Source organism: Thermobia domestica, chromosome 11 (genome assembly GCF_964235325.1).
Source record: "Thermobia domestica chromosome 11, izTheDome1.hap1.1, whole genome shotgun sequence".
NCBI lineage: Eukaryota > Metazoa > Arthropoda > Insecta > Zygentoma > Lepismatidae > Thermobia > Thermobia domestica.
In genome coordinates, this window is record NC_137464.1 from 261,151,710 (window position 1) to 261,177,070 (window position 25,361).

General features: G+C 35.1%; 1 protein-coding gene across 1 annotated transcript in view; it reads right to left on the reverse strand.

Moving 5' to 3' along the window:
* The window catches only part of LOC145665006 (putative sodium-coupled neutral amino acid transporter 12), a 46,543-nt gene that overhangs the window by 16,124 nt on the left and 5,058 nt on the right, over positions 1–25,361 (reverse strand). The window contains exons 3-7 of the mRNA XM_081732193.1: positions 19,495–19,579; positions 17,681–17,762; positions 13,739–13,803; positions 11,296–11,326; positions 12–111 (exon numbers count right to left, since the gene is read on the reverse strand). Of these exons, the coding sequence (XP_081588319.1) occupies positions 12–111; positions 11,296–11,326; positions 13,739–13,803; positions 17,681–17,762; positions 19,495–19,579 (363 nt within the window). The remainder of the gene's footprint in view (positions 1–11; positions 112–11,295; positions 11,327–13,738; positions 13,804–17,680; positions 17,763–19,494; positions 19,580–25,361) is intronic.

Consider the following 25,361-nt stretch of genomic DNA (forward strand, 5'->3'; position numbering starts at 1 on the left):
ATAAACCTTACCACGCCACGTCTCCTAAAGATTTTGCAACAGCTGCACAATATATAGACAAATCCCCGTAGAGGTAAACAGCTATACAAATGAAGAATAACGTTCTTCCACCTGCAAAAATACACTGATATAGCGTCTGAATCTACAAAACAAATTGACAAAATAATTGTATAAATATCAGTGGAGCTATCTTTATACTGCAATGAATGTCCTTTTAATTCTATTATTTCATCAACTCTGTGATCTTTGTCACCATCACAACCATTTGTAAACTACAAATGGAACACAGAGGTTTCTGAGCAAACAATATTATGAATGTGTCACTTGTCTCCAAAGCTTTCTACACTCCACAATCATCTTATGTTAGTTGTATGCCCTGCTTTAGATTTTCAATTTTATTTTAGAGGACATCATCACCAAAAATGACTTATTAAATATCGAGGTAAACAAATACGAAGCCCGTTCAGAAAGTAACCTCCGATTGGTTAAAAAAAAAAGAAACACCAAAGTAAATAAGAAGAATTTATTATATATACACACACACATCTGAAAACTACTACTTTGCTCTATTTTTCAACATAGTTTCCATAAACATTCAAGCATTTATTATATCTCTGCATTAGCTTAGAAATTCCATCAGCATAAAAATCTCCCGCCTATGACTTGAGCCATCCTAGGACTGTAGCCTAACTTCTGTGTCACTACGTCATATAACACAGTCCTGGAAATTTGTGGAAATTCATCGGAAAGCTCCCAGATTGTGAATTGTCAATTTTCACGAACTTTTCCATCAATTGTCTGACCGAGTTAATCTGTGACCACTGATGGCCTGTCACTGCCGTCATGAATGTTTGTTGTTTTAATTGAACAAACCTATCCACGAACAACTTCACTTATCACAGTTGGTTCATACACGGCACAAAGTTCTAGATGAATAGTTGTTCCCGAATATTGTTTTGCCGTAAGAAAACGTACAGCTCGCACTTGGCTGGGTTTTCTATTGCAGCACACATTTTAAGACGCTATACAAATGGAACTAGTGATCAGACAACCTTCAGTCTCCCACGCCTGGATACAGACTGATCTACCGCGCACGTCTGTGCAACGATGAAAGCGCTGTCCCCGCTACTTCACACTCAGTGACCAGTCAGAGGTTACTTTCCGAACGCACCTCGTAGTTGTGATGGTGACCAAGGGTCACAGAGTTGATTCAAATATATCAGGTTATCATAAAATAAGTATCGCTGTTCAGAGAACTCTGGAAACGTAACCACTCGACAGAATTTAACCAAACTTGGTACGAATATACTCAGAAACATGCAGAAGCGATTGGTGTAGAAAATAAAATTGGTTCCAATTTTCACCACCAGAGGTAATTGTGGCGCTATACAACACCAAGTAAGTGTAGCGTGGAAGAAAAAAGACACTACTGATGCAAAATCATAAGAAAGGCTGTGATTACCTCTCCTGTAGATCTCGTGGCATTGATTACCAATGCTATTAATACCCCGTGGTCAGTGACGGATTTACGGGAGAGGAAGCTTTTGAGCTGAAGCGCCCATTTAAAATTCTTGGATATCTTACAAAAACGAAATTAAATGTTTGTCTTTCCTGTGCTGATAAACTGCAAGCTCCCCCCAAAATTCCAGGAAAAGATTAGTATCAAGTATCGACTACAAAGACTAATGTGTTTCTGTTCAGTGTTAAGTACGGTGAATGTGTTATGGACGACAAATGATATTGATATTCAATAAAAGAAAAGCCGTAATTATGCCCCCGAGCGACGCGTGGCATTGATTTGTACTCCTATTGATAATCCAGTGGTAGTGATGTGTTATGGGCGATGATGGTGAAGTGGGGTTCTGCCCAAAGGCAGGTGAAGGTCCTTGGGCAAGGAAAACCCATGGTGACTAGTACCGTATGAAATGATGATGACGTTCTAAGGACGGGACCTACGGGTTAACATAGAATCGGACTCAAATGTGTCTTTACCGGAACTCGAACCCGGCCCCCCTTGATCACAAGGCAAAGAATATGGGAAGAAAAAAGCAAACATCATCGGATCACCATCAATTCACTTCTTGCACATAGTGGCACTCTAACCCGTCACTGAAACACATACAGGAGTGAGTAAGCACCTGGAGAGTTAATTACAGCCTTTATTATCATTTAGCATCACTAGTGTCGTTTTTCTTCCACGCTGCACTTACTTGATGTTGTACTGCGCCACAATTACCTCTGGTGGCGAAAATTGAAACTAATTTTATTTTCTACATCAATCGTTTCTGCATGTTCCCAAATATGCTTCTACCAAGTTTGGTTGCATTCTGTCAAGTAGTTACGTCTCCAGAGTTCTCTGAACAGCGATACTTATTTTATGATAACCTGGTAGAATTAAAATATTTGTCGCGGTACCAAAGTAGGTCCACTGGTACTTATGTAATATGTACCCTAAAGCTTCAATCAGTAAATAAAGAGTAATTGTATCTTGTTAATGTACACATTTCATAAATATGTCAGTAGTAGAAAATGGATCGATCTGGAACAGCGTTTAACAACTCACAAGCCACTGGGAAAATGACCACCGTGCACCGTGAGCCCACGGTCTTTTACGACCTCCATTTTAGGGGTGAATTTATTCCCTTTTATGACCACTTTTTAGGGGGTGTACTCGTTCTCTTTTATGAGCACATTTTTAGGGGGTGAACTCATTCCCTTTTATGAGCATATTTTTCAACCCTTATGAACAAACAGCAGAACATCAGACTACGTAACATAACGAACATACAGAAGAGCAAATTGAACTCGTTCCCTTTTATGAACACATTTTAAGGGGTGAACTCGTTCCCTTTTTCAACCCCTATTTTAACATAGCAGAAATTACATAGCACAGCTAATAAAAGAACATGGTTTATTTCAGAAATTACACTGAGACTACGTAACACACAACATCCTCCATTTTAAGGGATGTACTCGTTTTCAACCCCTACGAACATATAACACTACGTAACACACAGCAGAACAGATAACAGATAAGAATATGAAACATAGAAGGGGTGTGTACCCTTATTTTAACATAGCAGAAAGTACACTGAGACTATGAACAGATAATACTTAAGAATACGTAACATAGCAAGGGTGTATTTATTCCAACCCCTATGTATGTTAATTACGAACAGATAGAAGAGCACATAAAACTACAACCTCCATTTTAAGGGGTGTATTCATTCTCCAACCCTTACGAACACATAGAAGATCAGATAATACATAAGACTACGTAACATTTCAAGGGTGAACTCGTTCCCTTTTCCAACCCCTATTTTAACATAGCAGATAGCACAGCTAATAAAAGAGCATGGCTTATTTTAACATAGCAGGCCTCCATTTTTAGGGGTGAACTCGTTCCCTTTTATGAGCACTGTTTAAGGGTGAACTCGTTTTCCAACCCTTATTTTAACATAGCATAGAATAGGGGTGTATTCGTTTTGGATTCCACCCTTATTTGAACATAGCAGAGAATAGAAGTGTACTCGTTTCCAACCCAACATTATTTTCTTTTACGGGGGTAGGAACACCCCCAACCCTCCTCCTTTCTCATCCAGGGCTTGGGACCGGCAATGGCGGAGTTTAAAAAAATAACATCATCATACTCTCATAAATGAATAAAGCATAATATCATTAGCATCAATAGTAGTGAGTGAGAATTTGTTTAAAAAATCCTGCATCGAATACCCAGATGCACGACATGCTAAATATAGGAAACAGTAATGTCCACAAAATTGAGATAAATCACCTTGAATACGTCTATTATTCCATGTATAATACAGACAGTTTCGTTTTAAAAACCTTATATGATGTTGTATATAGGGAGGTATACCATAGCTATCGAAATACTCTCCCACACACATATTAGATATATAAACAGCAACCCAATGTTCACCAGGCTTATCACTAGAATCAGTGTTTATAATTATGGCGGCTGGAAATGTATGAATAAACAAAGGTAACTCATCAGCAGCATACACACCAATAAAATGATCTTTAGGCAAATTTTGTTGTAATGCTTCATAAAGCTCAATTGTATTTAACATTTTTTTTTTCTTTAATTAATATATATTTTTCTCTGGAAATCAATTTCTAATTCTGAAGAGAATTCACCATAAATAATTGTTGTTACAGGAGATGGCAGTGCTTCTTTAAAATGAACCTCTAAACGTACACTTCCTTGCCGTTGTGGACTAGTATGAAATGCAGCACTTGCGCTTGAATCAGGAGTTAAATCAAACACCAGTAGAGTATAACCATTAGGATATTCAGCGAGTGAAATATTATTACCTTGATTAGAATAATAAATACCTGAACCTGTAAATAACGTAGAATATGCTTGTACATATAGCTTATTATCAAAATCTGGTTGTAAAGGTTTGAAGGGCATTGGATTTCCATCAACATACAATGTAAAAAATGACATACTAAAATGTTGAAAATTGAATGGGTTTGTTTGATAAGTACCATTGAAAGCAGTATTAGTAACAAAACCAATAATAATACGTTTAGGCACTATGCCTGAAAACAGATCTGGAAGTGTACTATCCATAATTCCTTGTGGCAGAGTTTCTGTCTTCACCTGCACTTTTGTTATAGGATATTTTATTCTAAATTTAGGATTTTGTAATACTTTATTTTGTGCTATTTTAACTGCTGGTGATACATCAACCTTTTTCACAAGCAATGTTGCATCTGTAATTACAACTTTTCCATCAGCATCTGCGTCACCCATTAGACAAAATGTAGGTTTAGCTGGAATTAGTTTAATACGCAATTGTACACCATTCAGTAAAAATTTCTCCTGATTGAAAATATCAGCATGAATATAACCCAATAATTCAAATGACTGACTTAAAGTAGTGAGAAGAAAACGTTGTTTAAATCCTACATTAGCATCGGCCACACTGTCCATATGCCCTGCAGTATCTTTAAACCACATTGATGTTTGAAGATGCGTTGTTTTAGCTTCAGCATTATAATTTAGTAGTTTTTCAATATACGATCGATATGGATATGTATGTGAAGAGTAGGAAATAATTTGATTATTTAAATATAATTGCACTTCACTGAACATTGCATTGAGAAAATCATTTACAGGGCCGATTTTCTTATCGGCAGAAGTTAAATTAGAACCATCTGATTTAGTAATTTTACCTTTAACATATAACATTGTGTGCGGTAAGTCAATATAGTCATCCCCATGACCGGGGACTACAAATTCTATTGGTGCATTATCAGCTATTGAAGCCACAGGTTTATATGGAACTATTTTATTACCTATAATACTGGTTTGAGTGGGTAAACCAGCAAATAAATCTAATTCTGATTTCATACACTCACACTGCATTTTCGTTTCTTACTATTAATATTCATACATGGTAAAATTTATAATACCGTATTACGTCTACGAAAATGTAATTTTACTCACTAGGACTCTCTGGTGGACGATTGGTGAACAAGAAGACGCCTTTAAAGTAGTGTCACCTGTAGTCACACTAATTTTCTTTATATGCGGTATCGACAGTCTTTCATGAAAATACTCAGCTAGTTAAAATGATCCTTTGGTTGCTACAAAATTAAATAGCTCACTCACATTTATGCCTTCGTTTATTAGACTAGTTTAAAAAGATCCAAAGATATTTTTGATTGATTAATTATGGAGCAAAGTGATAGTTTTTATCTCACACTTCCTAGCAATAGTTCTATGGAATATTTTCCTCAAAATACTCTTGCTTGTTATACTACTAAATTATATCAACCTATTGTACTGGAGAAAGGAGTGTGGGAAACAGCTGTTGTTGAAGTACATTATACAAGTTCATTTCAGAATGTTTCAAAATATACAAATAATATTTATTATCGTCTCATGAATACAAAAAATTGGAACATAACTCAAATCTTACCAGGCCACTATTATCATGTTGATGATATTCTATCTCAAATTAATCATAAAAGTGATATATTAAATTTACAATTAAAAGTCAAAGCATCAGTGAAACGAATTGAGGTTAATAGAGTAATAAAAGATCAAGAGAAGCATATAGAAGTACGCCTATCTCCTGAACTAGCCAGAATACTAGGCTTTGATCATATTCAACAAGAAGATATTGCAGTTGTTCATCATGCTCGTTATCCACCTGATTTACAAAAAGCGCTACCTACACTTATGTATATTTCCAGTGATATTGTAGAACCACAAATGGTGGGTGACACCGTAGCTCCGTTGTTACGTATTATAAATACAAATATTACAGAGCATGGTATTAATAATGTACATATTTTTGATAATCCTCATTATGTCACTGTGCAACGTAAACAATTTGATCAAATTATTATTGATTTAAGAGATAGTACAGGTAATCCACTTCCTTTCCAATATGGCAGTGTATGTGTAAAATTACATTTTCGTAGACGTAATATGGTATTGTAAATTTTACCATGTGTGAATATTAATAGTAAGAAACGAAAATGCAGTGTGAGTGTATGAAATCAGAATTAGATTTATTTGCTGGTTTACCCACTCAAACCAGTATTATAGGTAATAAAATAGTTCCATATAAACCTGTGGCTTCAATAGCTGATAATGCACCAATAGAATTTGTAGTCCCCGATCATGGGGATGACTATATTGACTTACCGCACACAATGTTATATGTTAAAGGTAAAATTACTAAATCAGATGGTTCTAATTTAACTTCTGCCGATAAGAAAATCGGCCCTGTAAATGATTTTCTCAATGCAATGTTCAGTGAAGTGCAATTATATTTAAATAATCAAATTATTTCCTACTCTTCACATACATATCCATATCGATCGTATATTGAAAAACTACTAAATTATAATGCTGAAGCTAAAACAACGCATCTTCAAACATCAATGTGGTTTAAAGATACTGCAGGGCATATGGACAGTGTGGCCGATGCTAATGTAGGATTTAAACAACGTTTTCTTCTCACTACTTTAAGTCAGTCATTTGAATTATTGGGTTATATTCATGCTGATATTTTCAATCAGGAGAAATTTTTACTGAATGGTGTACAATTGCGTATTAAACTAATTCCAGCTAAACCTACATTTTGTCTAATGGGTGACGCGGATGCTGATGGAAAAGTTGTAATTACAGATGCAACATTGCTTGTGAAAAAGGTTGATGTATCACCAGCAGTTAAAATAGCACAAAATAAAGTATTACAAAATCCTAAATTTAGAATAAAATATCCTATAACAAAAGTGCAGGTGAAGACAGAAACTCTGCCACAAGGAATTATGGATAGTACACTTCCAGATCTGTTTTCAGGCATAGTGCCTAAACGTATTATTATTGGTTTTGTTACTAATACTGCTTTCAATGGTACTTATCAAACAAACCCATTCAATTTTCAACATTTTAGTATGTCATTTTTTACATTGTATGTTGATGGAAATCCAATGCCCTTCAAACCTTTACAACCAGATTTTGATAATAAGCTATATGTACAAGCATATTCTACGTTATTTACAGGTTCAGGTATTTATTATTCTAATCAAGGTAATAATATTTCACTCGCTGAATATCCTAATGGTTATACTCTACTGGTGTTTGATTTAACTCCTGATTCAAGCGCAAGTGCTGCATTTCATACTAGTCCACAACGGCAAGGAAGTGTACGTTTAGAGGTTCATTTTAAAGAAGCACTGCCATCTCCTGTAACAACAATTATTTATGGTGAATTCTCTTCAGAATTAGAAATTGATTTCCAGAGAAAAATATATATTAATTAAAGAAAAAAAAAATGTTAAATACAATTGAGCTTTATGAAGCATTACAACAAAATTTGCCTAAAGATCATTTTATTGGTGTGTATGCTGCTGATGAGTTACCTTTGTTTATTCATACATTTCCAGCCGCCATAATTATAAACACTGATTCTAGTGATAAGCCTGGTGAACATTGGGTTGCTGTTTATATATCTAATATGTGTGTGGGAGAGTATTTCGATAGCTATGGTATACCTCCCTATATACAACATCATATAAGGTTTTTAAAACGAAACTGTCTGTATTATACATGGAATAATAGACGTATTCAAGGTGATTTATCTCAATTTTGTGGACATTACTGTTTCCTATATTTAGCATGTCGTGCATCTGGGTATTCGATGCAGGATTTTTTAAACAAATTCTCACTCACTACTATTGATGCTAATGATATTATGCTTTATTCATTTATGAGAGTATGATGATGTTATTTTTTTAAACTCCGCCATTGCCGGTCCCAAGCCCTGGATGAGAAAGGAGGAGGGTTGGGGGTGTTCCTACCCCCGTAAAAGAAAATAATGTTGGGTTGGAAACGAGTACACTTCTATTCTCTGCTATGTTCAAATAAGGGTGGAATCCAAAACGAATACACCCCTATTCTATGCTATGTTAAAATAAGGGTTGGAAAACGAGTTCACCCTTAAACAGTGCTCATAAAAGGGAACGAGTTCACCCCTAAAAATGGAGGCCTGCTATGTTAAAATAAGCCATGCTCTTTTATTAGCTGTGCTATCTGCTATGTTAAAATAGGGGTTGGAAAAGGGAACGAGTTCACCCTTGAAATGTTACGTAGTCTTATGTATTATCTGATCTTCTATGTGTTCGTAAGGGTTGGAGAATGAATACACCCCTTAAAATGGAGGTTGTAGTTTTATGTGCTCTTCTATCTGTTCGTAATTAACATACATAGGGGTTGGAATAAATACACCCTTGCTATGTTACGTATTCTTAAGTATTATCTGTTCATAGTCTCAGTGTACTTTCTGCTATGTTAAAATAAGGGTACACACCCCTTCTATGTTTCATATTCTTATCTGTTATCTGTTCTGCTGTGTGTTACGTAGTGTTATATGTTCGTAGGGGTTGAAAACGAGTACACCCCTTAAAATGGAGGATGTTGTGTGTTACGTAGTCTCAGTGTAATTTCTGAAATAAACCATGTTCTTTTATTAGCTGTGCTATGTAATTTCTGCTATGTTAAAATAGGGGTTGAAAAAGGGAACGAGTTCACCCCTTAAAATGTGTTCATAAAAGGGAACGAGTTCAATTTGCTCTTCTGTATGTTCGTTATGTTACGTAGTCTGATGTTCTGCTGTTTGTTCATAAGGGTTGAAAAATATGCTCATAAAAGGGAATGAGTTCACCCCCTAAAAATGTGCTCATAAAAGAGAACGAGTACACCCCCTAAAAAGTGGTCATAAAAGGGAATAAATTCACCCCTAAAATGGAGGTCGTAAAAGACCGTGGGCTCACGGTGCACGGTGGTCATTTTCCCAGTGGCTTGTGAGTTGTTAAACGCTGTTCCAGATCGATCCATTTTCTACTACTTATGTCCACATATGTAATGTTATTACGTACTCGCCGTCCTTTTCAATACATTTTTCCTCTCGTTTCAGTCAGCTTCTCTCTACTCTCAAAGACATCAAGGAAGATTTTTGGTTGAGTAAAGCCAAAAATATACACCATCAACACTGTACACGCTTCGATTTGTCAGAAGAATGAGCCAAAAATGTGGTGGAAGCTGTATGACAAAGAAAGTTATCATTTGCAGAAAAATTTCGAAAAAGCTAACACAGAAGCTGTTGTGTGTACAGTGTTTAAGGCAGTAACTTTTTTTTTCTTTCTCTCAAAATATAAAAGCTTATCGGAAAATGGGAAAAGTGCATTTTAAAAATTTGATGACTATACACATACTTGTCAATATAATGGAAACACCTGAAATTACCAGATTAATATGGCGTTGGACCACCTTTCACCCTTAGAATAGCTCTGGTGAGACATGAAATGGAGTCAAAGAGGTGAAGAATGGTAGCAAATGCAATATTTTACACAGAGCCGTAGATAGATTTCGGTGCCTTCTACAATCACCTTAGTTTATATATATATATATATATATATATATATATAAGAGCAGCACCTTTTGTTGTTATGCTACGCTGAATTTTTAACAAGCTGTTTGTAAACACCATTGCAACAGCCAAAAGCGATCATTCTGTATTATTTTAAAAATAAGAGCTACTTTTAAGAAGCTTATTTTGGAATTTTTGTTAAACTTTACAAAACCATTTTTGGTTATATACAAATCCACTTGGAGAACGGTTATGGAAACGCACAACTATTTACAACGTTTCATACTAACGGTAAGAAATCCGATTGGGTAGAAAAGCGTGATTAACCAAGACAACTCATCACCATCAAAACGCCGAACACGTATTTCAGACTTTGAAAACGTTCCTGCGTACACTATAAATCATTACTTGACACCTTATGTAGGCCTATCAACCGTTATTAACAAATTATATATAATAACCTTCTTTAGGTAATAAGTAAAAACTTGCTGTGTCTTTTAATGAAACGTTTGGAATGCGAGAGGAGCGAGCAAGAAAATTTTTACCACATTATTTCTTTGCAACCAACAACATTGATTCAATAGGGAGCCAATATTTTTTAGGGGCGACGCGTTGTTTACTCATTTCCATCACTTTTTCTTTCTTGCTTGTTCGGCGCCCTCTTGCTACTAGCGCCCAGGACGACTTCCCCCCCCCCTAGCTACATCTCTGATTATATCATTCTGCCTGTAATACATCACTCAATTTCGTGAGAGGTGATGGACGCGAAATTATGCGCCGGATTCGTGTCTCCAAAACTGTCCATAGATGTTCAATTATATTCAGATCTGGGGATTGAGTGGACCAGGGGAGATATTCGGCTTCATCCTGATGTTCCTCAAACCATGCTGCAACAGCTTCAGCTGTGTGAATGGAATATGGCGTCATTGCCTGGAAACACCATCTAAACCACAGTATGTACATGTTCCCCTCAAATGACAACATAATCACGGGCAGTGACATGACTGGTAACAGTCAGTATAGTTGTGCAAGGTAGAGAAGAGGAAATTATGAAGATTTAAAAACACTAGCACTCTCCTGAAATAGAAGATTATACCCTGACAATGGTCACAATAAAGGAGGTAGTTGAAATATCGGACAAGTTAATAATCATGCAAATGTAAGGTAGCACAGCTTTATTTTACTTAAACTTTCTTTGCATAGTCTTATAGTTTCAAGTTTCAACATCATGAGAAATTGACAGACAGACGTTTTAAATCCTACGAGTCAATATGTTCTAACAACTGATTACAAAAGTTCGTTTACATTCGCAATTTCTTAAAAAGAAGAAAAGAAACACTTACATATTTCCAATTCTACTTATCACAAAAATCGCCCTTACCTCTGCTGAAAAATAATGTTGCCATTTGACCCTGAAATGAAATCAAAGATACAACTTTAAAAACAGATGGTTTCGTATCATTAGTTGATGGAGCTTCATCACCTTATACATATCCTTAGTCAAACGTAATAGTTATAACAATACGAACATATTATGTAGGATGTAGGAAAAACTTGGCTTTATGGAAAAAATAATATGATCTATGAAAATTGTAGTTATTGTGATTTCTTTTTCCTGTTCGATTGCTCCTCTGGGTTCAGTGGAATTAATTCTACCCTTCACATAACTTAGGACTTCGTACTCTGGAATTATCTGACCGAAGAAATACAAATCCTTAAAATTACACACAATAATCGATACATTATAATTCAGTACAGATCTCGTGTCATATATATAGGATGTTTCAAAACAACAACATCATCATTTGGGAGGTGATTCCTGACACAAAGATAAGACAAAAAGTATAGACCAACCTCGGAAATACAAATTCTTTCTTTCGGTGTTGTAGGCTGCCGAAAACATGAAAAAATGAACTTATAAAGGTCAATAGTTCCAAAACTATGGGACCTACCGTAGTCGGGTCAAGACTTCACTTAAGAACTAGTATGTGCCTTATTTAAATATGCATATTTCAAACCCTGCGGTATTTCCGCAACAATTTTTTTAGAGGCAGTTTGGCTATTGGCTCATAATTTGAAGTACTCACCAACTACCTCTATAAAAATTAATTGCGGAAGTACCGAAGGATTCTGAAACTTAGATATTTGGATAGGGCACGTACTAGTTTCTAAGTGAAGTCTTGACCTGCCTACGGTAGGTTCCACAGTTTTGGAGCTATGGACCTTTAATATTTTCATGTTTTCGGCAGCCTGTAACTTCGAAAGGAAGCATTTGTGGACCCAGATTGATATATACTTTTTGTCTTATCTTGATGTCAGGTATCACCTTTCAAAGGTGGTGGTTGTTGTTTTGAAATACCCTGTACATAAACACACTCAAAATGTTATTACTATCATAGCAATTGATAGTAGAATCCATCCCAAAACTATCAGCTGTAGCCATCAAATGTTCAACTGGCATCACTGCCTAGAGGTAATAAGATCCATCTGCCGCGCATCGGTGTATGTCCACACGCACATACAGGAAACCTCACACTTATACGCATCACCCGGCACGTTTCTGATTCACCACATTGTACGAGTTTCTATGCTGAAAATTACAAGCCTATTCTTTTGTATGGAGCAAACTACTCTAACAGCCTCCGCTTCCTCGACACCAGTACGGACACCAGCTCATTTTTCAGCCTCAAGCTCCCCACACTTCACATTGTACGAGTGTCACTGAATACCATACTTTCCGAATGTGGATATGCATACTAGTGAATGATGTATTTCTTTCGCATGGCCCGCCCGCTGCCCGGTCTTATGAATTATTCTCTGTGTTATAATTTCCTATAAAGTATGGTACTTTTTAGAGACCCTGAAAAGCTGCCTTTTATATGCATCTTTAATCGTAGCCCTTCGTCAATTAACACTTGAGTGGATCAATTCAACTAACATTTAACAGAACTAAACTTTGCGAATACGCAGTTTTAAATATGTACATGGTAAGGCTTAGACGCAATCCCGATAATCTTAAAAAAAAAAAAAAAAAAAAAAAAAAAAGGCTGTTTGGTGTTAGAGTACCCACTACTGATGCGAGAAGCCTCGGCTGCAATCTCGATAAGTGAAAGTTTATGGTGGACATAACCACATCGGTATTTCTCGCAATTCTCCTGCTTCCTTACAAATTCGAATTCCAACGTTACTATACGAGTGACGTTACTATAAGATTTCAATTCAACTCAATTCAATAATAAAGTTTCCTACGTCACTCGTGGTATATCCACATTCGCCTCCATGTGAAGTACTCGAGTACACTATGCTTACAAAGAGAGGCTTCAGGTGTTCCTTTTCAACATTTTTCACTCAACAATTCCATTGAGAAATTAGCCTATTAATCTTTCTTACAATATGCTCGTAACTAAATGATTGGATGACACGTTTGCTCTTTTTGTGCGTGTGGTTCTGAGTTAAAGGTGTCATCTATCCATTTAAGTATAACATAAGATGTAACATCAGATCAAGCACCGAATTCACACAAAGCTAAAACATGAATTTTCGAGTTTAAAAGAAATAAATGTTTATCCTGTTATTTTTCAACAATTTAAAGAACTGCAATTAATTATTCTAATTTAAGAGGCCATTTTAAGCATCATAATCTATTTCTTTCTTTTATTCATTTTTAATTGTCAAAACTTGTTAAAAATATATTTGTAACTTTTTATATATTAAAAAATAGGAGCGACAAGAAGAGATCAATTTCATTAACTTTCCAAATACTACGTTTCAATTACTTTTTTAAGAAATAAAAAAAATGTAAAAAGGAACTTTCTGAAACTTACCATTTCAATCTTCTCTTGAATAACGTAGTAGCGATGAGGCTGTCGAGGAAATTTCTCCAAAACATCTACAAAAACAAAACAAATATATATATATATATATATATATATATATATATATATATATATATATATATGTACTTACTCTTTACATTAAAAATGTAGTCTTTGTTTAAAAAGTCATCAGAGTTTTGTTTTAACCTTCCCCTCTCAGAAGCTGATTTAATTATCAGCATTATATTTCGTGAAGTTATAGATCTTTGCGTTGAGTAACGTTTCGCATTCAACAGTTTATTATCTCTTGCTTCAAATGATGTATGTTCTTGCAAGACTGTGATTTTTTCCAAAGGAAAGTGGCTTAGATATACGATTATTAAGCGGGATCCTACATCGCCTGACTCAACTCAACTGTATAGTACCACTCATTATTGTAAATCCAAAAACTTAGAAGCTCTCATGCATTACAGCCTGCGTTACTCACTTAGTTTTAACGTAATTTCCATCTTTAGTGTAATTTTCTCCACTCCTTCACTTTCTGCCATATATTGTACCACATCCTTACTAATTTCTCTCCCAGCAGTTCTGATATGGTGTTCTGTGGGCTACCTAACAGGAGCGATGTGAAATATTCAATATGATTACAGATTTACATATTAAACGGTTGGAAAAATAATGCTTTCATTCACTTCAATACAAGCATTTTTATTTACTTATTTATTGTGAAGAGTAAATTAAGACCATAAACAACAGTTATGGTTTTGGTTGTCCCCCCCCCCCCCCCGCCTCAAAAAAAATCATATTCATGACGTGTGATCTTGAAATTTCTCCCCTGGAAAATTTCAATTTTTGGATCTCGATTTGACATCCACGCGGTATCCATATTTTATATATATATATATATATATTCCTTTTTACATAAATAGTTAATATCGGTCACTCTGAATTTGAGACTAACTTCACCAGTAAAAAATAAAAATCCGATAAAGAAACAAACAAACACGTTCTTAGAGAAGGAGAAATGAAATCACAGCAAAAACTAAACGTATGGGCAGCCAAAATTACTATGTAGGCGCATGAGATAATGATTCAAATTAACAAAGAATTAGTTACTGACCAATAAATCCTCCCGTGGGGAAACTAGAAACTCTTCATACGTTTCGGAACAGCAAGCTAGTTGCGCTTCCAGTGGTAAGGTAAGATGGATAATAAAGATGAGAGAAAAACGAAAACATACCATAGAATAAATAAACATAACATGAAGGATACTAAAATACCACGAGCAGAGCACAGTGCGAAAGAATGAGCTGAGATGAAGGAAGCATGATTATGTTACATCACTATTGCCAGATCCAAAACATATATCAAGGGTAGGTACCCAGATTCTATGTTGCCAAAATCCAGATTTAAAGCTGGTTTATATTTATGAAGAAAGAAAGACTGATTCTTTAATGTTGCGTTGTTTCCTTGTTTTTGCTGATCCTTTGCTGGTTTTGCTGCTATTTTAGTATCCTTCATGTTTATATTTATTCATTCTGTGGTATGTATTAGTTGCTCTACACCTCTTTTCTCTCAACCATTTTATAGTAAGACTATTCATGGCTTTGGATTAATTGTTTTAACAAAAGAGACACTGACCAAAGCTTAAAACTTAACTTTATTTTAAATTATAATTTGTTACTGTTTCGGATATCTAGCATATCCTTCTTCAGACACCTTCAGAGGTAAATAAGAAAACTAAATAAATAAATAAATAAAAATAAAAAAGTACAACAATGACTCTATATATGACTGTTAAAAGAATTTAAAAAATTTTTATAACAATGAATATATATATGACGGTTAAAGAATTTAAACTCTGTTATAACAACATTTATATATATGTCTGTATTTTCATTAATTTCGATCGTGTCTGAAGAAGGATATGCTAGATATCCGAAACAGTAACAAATTATAATTTAAAATAAAGTAAAGTTTTAAGCTTTGGTCAGTGTCTCTTTTGTTAAAACCATTTTATCCTTGTTACCTCACTTCTGAAAACGGACCATAACTTACTGTTCCGAAACGTATGAAGAGTTTCTAGTTTCCCCACGGGAAGATTTATTGGTATTGGCAGCCACTTTAGCAAAACACATAGTTGGTCCTTCCTTTAAGAACGAAACTCTGGCCGGTGACCGTTATTTGCAACGTCTAATGGACACTGGATCCCTTGATCACAGACCTAGTAGAAAATGCAGTAGATGAGAACAGTATGCCCCAATTCGATCCAGATAATATGTTTGAACATGACCAATGTTCTGCACACTATTCTAGAACAGTACATGAATATGTGAATGAACATTACTCCAAGAGGTGGATAGATCATTATGGTCCCATTGAATTTGCGATCACCTTATTTATCTCATAGATCATCTAAACTCAGTTGTGTATATACTACACACTACCAACTAGTCGACTTCCTGAGGTTCAACATTTTTCACTGGCGCATCACTGAAGTATATTTATCTATTTATTTATTTAACAATCAGCAGATACAGCTCAGAGGTCATTTTATACTGGATATCTAGCAACAATAGAAAGAATCTGGGAAGGTATTGGCCAGGGTCTGAGCAGTAGGTACCATCCCGGCATTTGCCTGGTAGGACTGAGAAAAAACCCTGGAAAACCCCAGTCAAGATGGTCGGCATCAGGAATCGAACCCTCAACTCCCTGAATGCGAAGCCAATGCTCTACCATTTGAGCTACTTCGTTCGGTAATGGTTAATACCATTGTTAAGTCGTTCGTACGACAAATTGAGAAACCTTTGCTTATTCTATTGCCAGAAAGTGAATGACGCTCATTTCGAACATCTATTCCCGTAAGATGAGTGCAAGTATTCTAGTAGTACATCCTCATTATATATGTTGGACAATTTGAAATGTCACTCCGAAAGCCGTTAAATCCTTTCGTAATGTACTGTACAATAATCCAGCCTTTACAACTAAAGAACGTTTGCCATATTTTCCTCATAGCACAATTTTGTTTTCTTGAAGCAAGGTAGCTAGAGGATGGATACAGCCTGCCAAGCTCACATCCAAAATATTGCTATACCACCATCTCGTCTCATCAGTGCTTCCATATCTCGTCAGAAGATGATTTATTTTCGACATCTGATCCCCTTGCTACTTCAAACCCAGTTAAAAGTGACCCTATTGTTACTGTACGTTGCATCGTGAAAGTAGACTTGTCAATGATGTATTACACGATCCCCACTGCCATTTTAAATTTTGAGTTGGCTCTGTGTCCTCCTCAAGCGGTGACGTGGAGTCATTTTGCATTTGATCTAAATATTCCTCAAAACGAATTGAGGATATAATAGGAAAATAATCAAATTCACATATTTTGCATAAATGTTTGATTTTATAGTTTCTCTGATAGTTGACTTGCTTCAGGTTCTGCAACTTTCATTGGAGGGTTTCATCCTACGAAGACTAAACCAAGAAGTGATTCAAATATTGGTTATTTGATCTTTTCCTCACCAGTATTACACAGGACGAACTTCAGAAAATACACTACGAAATTCCTACAAACTTCGTTATCAATTATAAAGTGCAAATTTGTAGTCTTATTACGAATAATAACGCTTTTCATATTATTCTTCCGATGATGCTTGCAGAATTTAATGCAAGTGAAATATTAGGAAAAAGATAAAATCAAACAACATTTGCGTAAGTACATGGGATTTTTTTTTTTAAAGTTCTTTGTTATGCATAATTTGCTCAAACAATGTAGAAACTTCAACTAAAAGCTAAAGGCCATGTTTCATAATTTTCACACTTTCAGCCCTTTCGGAATTATAGAGATGGAAACAGACTTTATGAATATATATATATATATACATATATATATATCTCAAAGGATTTCATTTATACATTATTCGCAAACGCAAGAAATGTGGAAATTTGTACCTGCAGAAAACAATGGTGTATCCTCTCCTTCGTTTTCTTCATCTTGTGATTCTGTTGATCTAGAATCGCACACCTGCAATGCCTGCAATGAAATAAATAGATCAAGGACGTCTGACACTTGTTTCAACACGATTTACCTAACTAGACGCTCAAAACACTCGCTTACAATCTCAAACTATTTTCTTCGTATAATAATAATAATAATAATAATAATAATAATAATAATAATAATAATAATAATAATAATATATAATATTATTATTATTATTATTATTATTATTTTTATTTTTATTACACACTGGAAATTACAGATTTTTCTGTCCAATTACAATTTGCATACAACATACAAATGATGAAAATAAACAATATAAAATTGAATACAATTAACACCACAAAAAAAGAATACAGAAATCATACATAGAACAAATCATATATAAAAAAGAAAAAGAAAAGAAGGTAATACTCTCAGCAGTTTGAAATATAAGTACACAAATTCCTTTGAACAACCCTGAAATTCTGTTTAAAAATATCAATAATATTAGCAAAATCAATAGCTGTTGACAAGAGAAAAAGAAAAGGTTAATGCTTTTGCCTGTTCTTTTGTTTGTCTTTTCCTCCATTTAATTTAAATAAGCAAAAAATACTCAAATGATAAGCTGTTAGGTTTTAGGTTCAAGATAAGGTAATCAAACAACTCATATCTGATCAGGATTTTAAAAATCGGATTTTCACGGACTGTCAAAAACATAGGTAAAAAAATAGGGGTTTAGTGGGAATAGAAACACACTGATATATCTACACTCGCAAACACTACCTTCTTAAGGCTTCGAGTGCAGCGTTTCACAGTACACAAATCGTAAGTTCTAAAACTTAACCTTTAGCCTAGGTCTACGTACCTTTCGAGTTTATTATTTTTATTTTATAAGGGGACTCTTCAAAGAGAGTTTCATTAACAGTAAAACTTCGTTTGCGACCAGAGTAACCAAATGTAAGGCATCATTCAACATCTGCTTCATGAATAACAAAAATACATCTTTCGGTTAACGTCCTATAGTTGTCCCATTTCGACCAAAGGATGCGAATGAAAAGTGCTATTATAATTTGGAAAAAATGAAATATTTCAGTTTAACGTTCCACAACTACATCCTTTAGGCTGAGAGACACGGATGATTAAAGCAAGTAAATGATGATGGAAAAATTGGTAGAATGAGAAAGTGGGAGGAAACGGGAGTATCCCGAGAAAACCCACGGACACGATGTTGTTGTTGCTGAATTTAACGTCCCTTTCAGCAACGAGGCCATGAGAGACGTTGACCTACAGCTTAACGTGGGATCCGAGTCTCCGGCACCAAAATGCTATTATTAAATAGTTGGTGAATTAAAATAGTAAAAGGAAACGGGACAAAAAAAAAAAAAAAAAAAAAAACACGGATATGATGTCCATCATAAATTCATACTATTGTTCACTAACGAAACTACAGAACTCACGGAATGGCACTGTGGACCGAACCTCGCAGTCGCAAAATACCGGTAGATAGCAAACACTTCGTATCTGTTAACGTGCGACCTTGGAACCAACTGAGACCTGAGAACTGAGACCTTGGAAACAACTAAGACTTGACTTGCAGTGAATTCCCAATGAATACACTTAATGTCAGTAGTTTTTCACTTAAATGACAGGAACATTCACCTTCCGAGCCAATCTTCTCAGTATTATGCATGTAAATTATGAATTCTCTAATAATAGAGAGCTTCTTAAGCGCTCGATGTTCAAATGAAGTCAAGAATAGTTAGATATTAACGAAACGCCTTACCCTTTTCAGCTGCTGAAGTCTCTTCCACTGGACTATAGCATTTGCAGAGGCCATTGCTTCGATCACGAAAGTCACGGTAACAAAGCTGTGGGGGGGAAAAAAGCAAAAATTAACACACACTTTATTAGAAATTATAACCCTTTCTTCAACTGCAAAAATACTTTTTGGATTATGGTTTAGTGTCCCTTTTAGCACAGAGCCTATAGAAGATGTGGTCCTACAGTTTAACATCGGATCCGAACTACGTGAGATCCTGCCGGGAATTCGTACCCAGTTTTCCTGCTTCAAAGACCCGTTCACTAACCATATAGCCACGAAGGAGCTCATTCCAACAGTACTTTTACCCAGGAATTAAACTGAACGGGGCACACGAGGGCTAAGCTCCCACACTAATTTTACAAGAACCCTCTCCTTCCACTCCCTCCTACGCTCAGTTAAAAGCAATCGGTCTCGAATATTTATATACGACGGAGGATCAGAACTAAGGTTACAATGCCGACATTTCCGAAGTTTCGTCTGTTACAAAGAAATGAGGAGTGTGCAGTATTTTTAATCCAGTGAGTTGGCAACTGTGAAGAGTTTCAGCCACTCGCTACCTACGGCGCTAGTTGTACGTAAACACAAATGACAACTCATTTGGAAAACTGGTCACGGCACGGGAAGAAATCCGCTCAGTTATTCGATTTCTGTGGGCGAAACATGTAACCACGGCCGAAATTCACCGGCAGCCGGTACAAGTTTACAGAGAGATTAAAATGTCTTATCAGCACGTCGCAGAATGTTGTCGAAATTTTGCGGCTGGTAGAGAAAACGTCATAGACGAGGAGTGCAGCGCCCGACCCAGCACGGTATCAACAGATGTGAACACAGTTCGTGTGGAGGAGATGATTCAGGACAAAAGGACAATCACGTTTTGGCATCTGATGGTAGAGTTGGGAATGTCGTTCGGAAGCGTTCGTCACATTATGCACGGTATTCTGCAGTACTGGAAAATTCGTTCCCGATGGGTTCCACGCACTGTGCAACCAACACAAGAAGCGCATGAGAATCACCGACCACCTTCCCTACAGCCCGGGTCTCGCTCCAAGGACTTTCACCTGTTCCCGCACCTAAAGGATCATCACTTCACTTCAGACGAGGAGGACAAACACCGTGACAACGTGGCTGAATACTCAAGGATAGGATTTTTACCAAGAGGGTATCTTCAAACTCATCCCAGGATGCGACAACTGCCTCAACCGATCTGGAGACTATGACGAAAAATAACGTAATGTATGTACTATCTGTTGGCTGTATTGGTTGTATGAAATAGCATATACACGTTCACTGCAGGCTTTGTAACCTTACTTTTTGATCATCCCTCGTATCGTATAAACAGTTGAGTCTTTAACACTGTGAAAGTACGCGAATTCAATATTAAAGTGGAAGCTAGTAAGTCTGTAATTTCCAGCTGTAAAAGAGAATGAATTTATTCTTATGTCGCTGAAGCCATATCAAAAAGCAAATTCTCGCTATCTCTTACACAGTTTTTGGTCTATGGAAATCCATAGAGAAACCGAAAGTGGAATATTTCTACCACTTATTATAGCAGAGAGATTAGAGTGCAGACTAAATCCACTTTTAGGACGCTTAATCAATTGAAAAAAAAAAAAAAAAATTCTTCCTATTAATTACAGATTTTGGTCTATGCCGATCAACATTAAATCAGAAATGAGTGATTTTTACCACTTCCTTTTTCAATAGAGAATTAAGGGAGAAGATAGGATCTATTATTGAACACGGTGGCGAGAAAAATTACGGGAACAATTCAGTGACATTTCTCGGTTTTCCAGAACATTTCTTCAAATTTTCCCTGATATATAATTAGTCATACAGACTTTCCCATGTTGATGGGAAAACAAAACCAAGAAAACATGACAAGAATGATACTGTTTTTTCCTAATCAACTACAAAAATAAATATATAAGAACAAATACAACGTATTTTATTATGAAATTACAAAACATTTAAGTAATAAAAATTCCTACACAAAAAAAGATAGTAAATATTAACCCTCAAATTTGAATCTGTAACTTTAGTCACATGGTGAAAATTTCGTCATATATGAAAGGAAAAAGCCACAGTGTAACACTCACCGAAGAAAAGGTGGAAGTATATACGTACATGAAACTAACTGCGGTATATTAACAACTTATCTATAGAAAAAAATCAATATCACGTAATTCATTTCACTTTTCCAAACGCTCTATTTCCACAAAAAACATGTAAAAATTGTTTCACATAATAAACAAGTGGAAGAGTTTACATTTATTTATTTATTTATCTATTAAAATGCTACGAAAGCTATAAAAATGCCTGAACTCCAATCTCTAACTTTGGATTTCAAACCGTTGACTTACGGTTATTTGTGATTTCACGTTTAACAAAGACAATATTTTAAAGTATGTGTGCCTTAAATAAATTATTATTTAAATACAACATTTTTTATGAAGTTTATGTTTTAAAGCTATTGTTCAAAGCCTTTGTATTTTAATAAGCCTTCTCCAAAATCAATGCAAATGAACTGTGCTGCCATCTTTGGAGTTTTTAAAACTATATGTTTGTGGCTAACCCTTTCGACGATCTCGGGAAACTACGGGCTCTAGAAAGATGACGTTTTCACTGATCGATTGCAAATTTTGCATAGATTGTTCAATTGTAATTGAATATTTAAAAAACATGGCCATTATTTCTTTATTACATTTTTACGGGTACACTAGAAGTGTTGAAATTAATTTAAAAAAAGAAAAGAAACTAAAGCATCATATCCTACGCATTTTACATTCCAACACCACATTGTTGTATATACGGGTTTAATATGTCTCAGGTGTTTGTTTCATGGCCAAATAATACTGAAAAAGGAAGGATAACCATTTCTCCAGTCTAAGATGAATCTTTATTTTTGGTGTTTTGCCCAATGAACACCATATATAACTGACATTATAATTAATTATGTATGTAACATATTTGCTTATTACATACTGCATGTAAGAAGAAAGAAAACACTGGTCATACATGACTTAGAAACTCCAACCGGAAGTAGGCTTAAATTTTGTAAACGGTAAAAAATATTGAGAAAAAATAATCGAAAAAATATCTCCCCTTTGTGATACTCCTTGTCGATTTTTTTTCTTTAATCAAAATGTATTTCACTCGTGTCTGTAAAGGGATATGTACAGATGTGAGGAATGAGAAGGAGATTTATGCTCATATCCGAATGATGCGGTATGTAGAGAGCGCAGGTTCAGCTAGTCTATATAATAAAATGTTAGGTTTATGTGTTTGTCTCCAATCCTTTCGACAATGAGATCTCCAAAATCCCAAGTGCTAGAAACGTGCCGTTTTCACTGGTCGATTCAAAATTTTGTGTAGATTGTCCAGTTCTAATTCAATATTTAAAAAAAAACATTTCCGTTATTCCTTTATTACATTTTTAGGGGTACACTGGAAGTGTTGAAATTTTTAAGAGTAAAGCATCTTATCCTACGAGTTATACATTCAAATACAACAAAGTTGTATTTAGGGATTGTATATCTCTCCGCCGTTTGTTTCATGGCCAAATGATAATGAAAAACGAAGGATAATCACTTCTCCAGGCTCATATGAATCTTTATTAGTTTGGAGTGTTTTGCTCAATGAACATCATATATAAGTGACATTATAATTAATTGTATGTGTAATGTATTTGCTTATAATTAATTGTATGTGTAATGTATTTGCTTATTACATACGGCATGCAAGAAGAAATAAAACACTGATCATACATGAATTCAAAACTCCAAGCGGAAGTAGGCTCAAATCTTGCAAACGGTGCGAGATATTGAAAAAGTAATAATAAAAACATCTCCCTTTTATGGTACCCCTTGCCGATTTTTATCGACATCCTTCCCTTTGTCTGGAAATGGATATGTAAAGATGTTGTGAGGAATGACAAGAGGATTCATGCTCATATGTGAATGATGCGCTGTATAGAGAGCGCAGGTTCAGCTAGTTATTTATAAGAAGTAAGTGTCCGGTTATGTTGCATTTATGTAATTGGGCTCCTCCTGTCCTGGTTTGGGTGCAACCTTTGGAATACTTCCTCCCACACCACAGCTGAAGCACAAATATATTGTAATATGTAATTTAACAATTCATAAATTTATAACACTTATTAATAATACAAACATGTACTCAAAAATCCCGCTGTTTTTCTTTCGTAACTCTTTAGAACAGAGCTTTACATTTAGATGAAGATAAAAATTCCCACCAAAACATCTGTACCTTTCGTGATAACTCTCGTTTAGTGAAGCAGGGTTTTCGCTCCATAAAAATGCAAGTTATAACATACGTTATTATTATTATTATTATCTTGAATGCATATCTTAAAATATGACTTTATTTTACAATTTTAAATATAACTTAGTAGTTTTTATTTTTTTTACTTTTAATTTTTGATACTTCTTTGTTTTAATAATTGATGTACATTACACTATCAATGTTTTTATCTTATAGATGTAATCATAATTTTATCACTTGTACTATATATTCATTGCTAAAATAATGTAGAATAAAACAAAGTGCTGTATTTTTGCTGTCTCAGCACGTAAAAATAGTTAATTTATTATTATTATTATTCACAAAGCCAGGAGTTGGCTTTTTTTTTTTTTTTTTTTTTTGTTTTGTTTTGTTTTTTTAATCTACAAACCTTGGTGCTTCTATGAGAAAATTTTCACGCAGCTATGTTTGTTAGATCTTGAGCTATAACACGTTCAATTTAGAATGCAGTCTCAGAGCAGAATTTCATAAGTTGTGTAATGTCCTATTTTCCCAAAATTTGATCGCCTCTAACTCCAAACCTATTTAGTCTAAGGAGGAAAAACTTCACAGATTACGTTACACCCTTGTACTATTCTGTGGCGCAAATCTGTCTTCAACATTGGGGGAGACAAGATTTTTTTTTTTTTTTGTTTGTTTGTTTGTTTGATAAGCGATGCTCAAAATAGGTTGTGAAATTGAAAAACAATCCACACGAACAATTTTTATTATTATTTATTTATCTGCACACTTCGCAACGTCGTCTGCTCTCACGCACAACAAACTTTCTTCTCTCACGTAGCGCTTAGTTTCTCTACAGACAACTCTCCATTCAAAAGAATTCGGACGAACTATCCCAGTAGGTTAGGACCGTTCGCATTCGCATCTTTTCGTCGGTTTTCGCAATTCGCAGGTTGGAACTAGTCGAGGCACTCCAATTTATTTACACGTGCTGGGAAATTCGCAATCGCATTCGGAAGCAATGGATGCGCGGCCTAAGTCCATTGATCTATAAGCTGGTGAAGTTCACACAAAATCTGACTTAACACCACGGAAAAATAAATAAAAAATAAAACAAATTCCTTCAAAATCAATATGTCATTCCATCCATTATTGACATTGACAATGGACTAAGCTACTCATATATTACACTTATCTGTGTGGACATTAGTTTATCAGTGTTTTGAAACACACACAGAGAAATGTAAATTGTAAGTACTTTAGCTTACGCTTCATCAAAAAGAAGAACGAGAAAAGAAATCTTAAACAAAGCAGAAGGAACTTAACAGATGAGTCAAGTATGACAATCATTTCCGTCATTATTTCCGAACGTTCCAGTATCATTTATCTGTGCGGATTCCAAGCAAATGTGAAGCAAATGGAAGTTGCAAAATGGAAAAAAAGTAGGAACGCTTTCAGTTTTAACTGGAAGTTTAATCGGAAAATGATCATTAGGAGGACCTAGGCGCCCATGAGAGAAAAATATTAAAATGAATCTCACAGAAATAGGAATACAGAGTAGAAAGTGGATC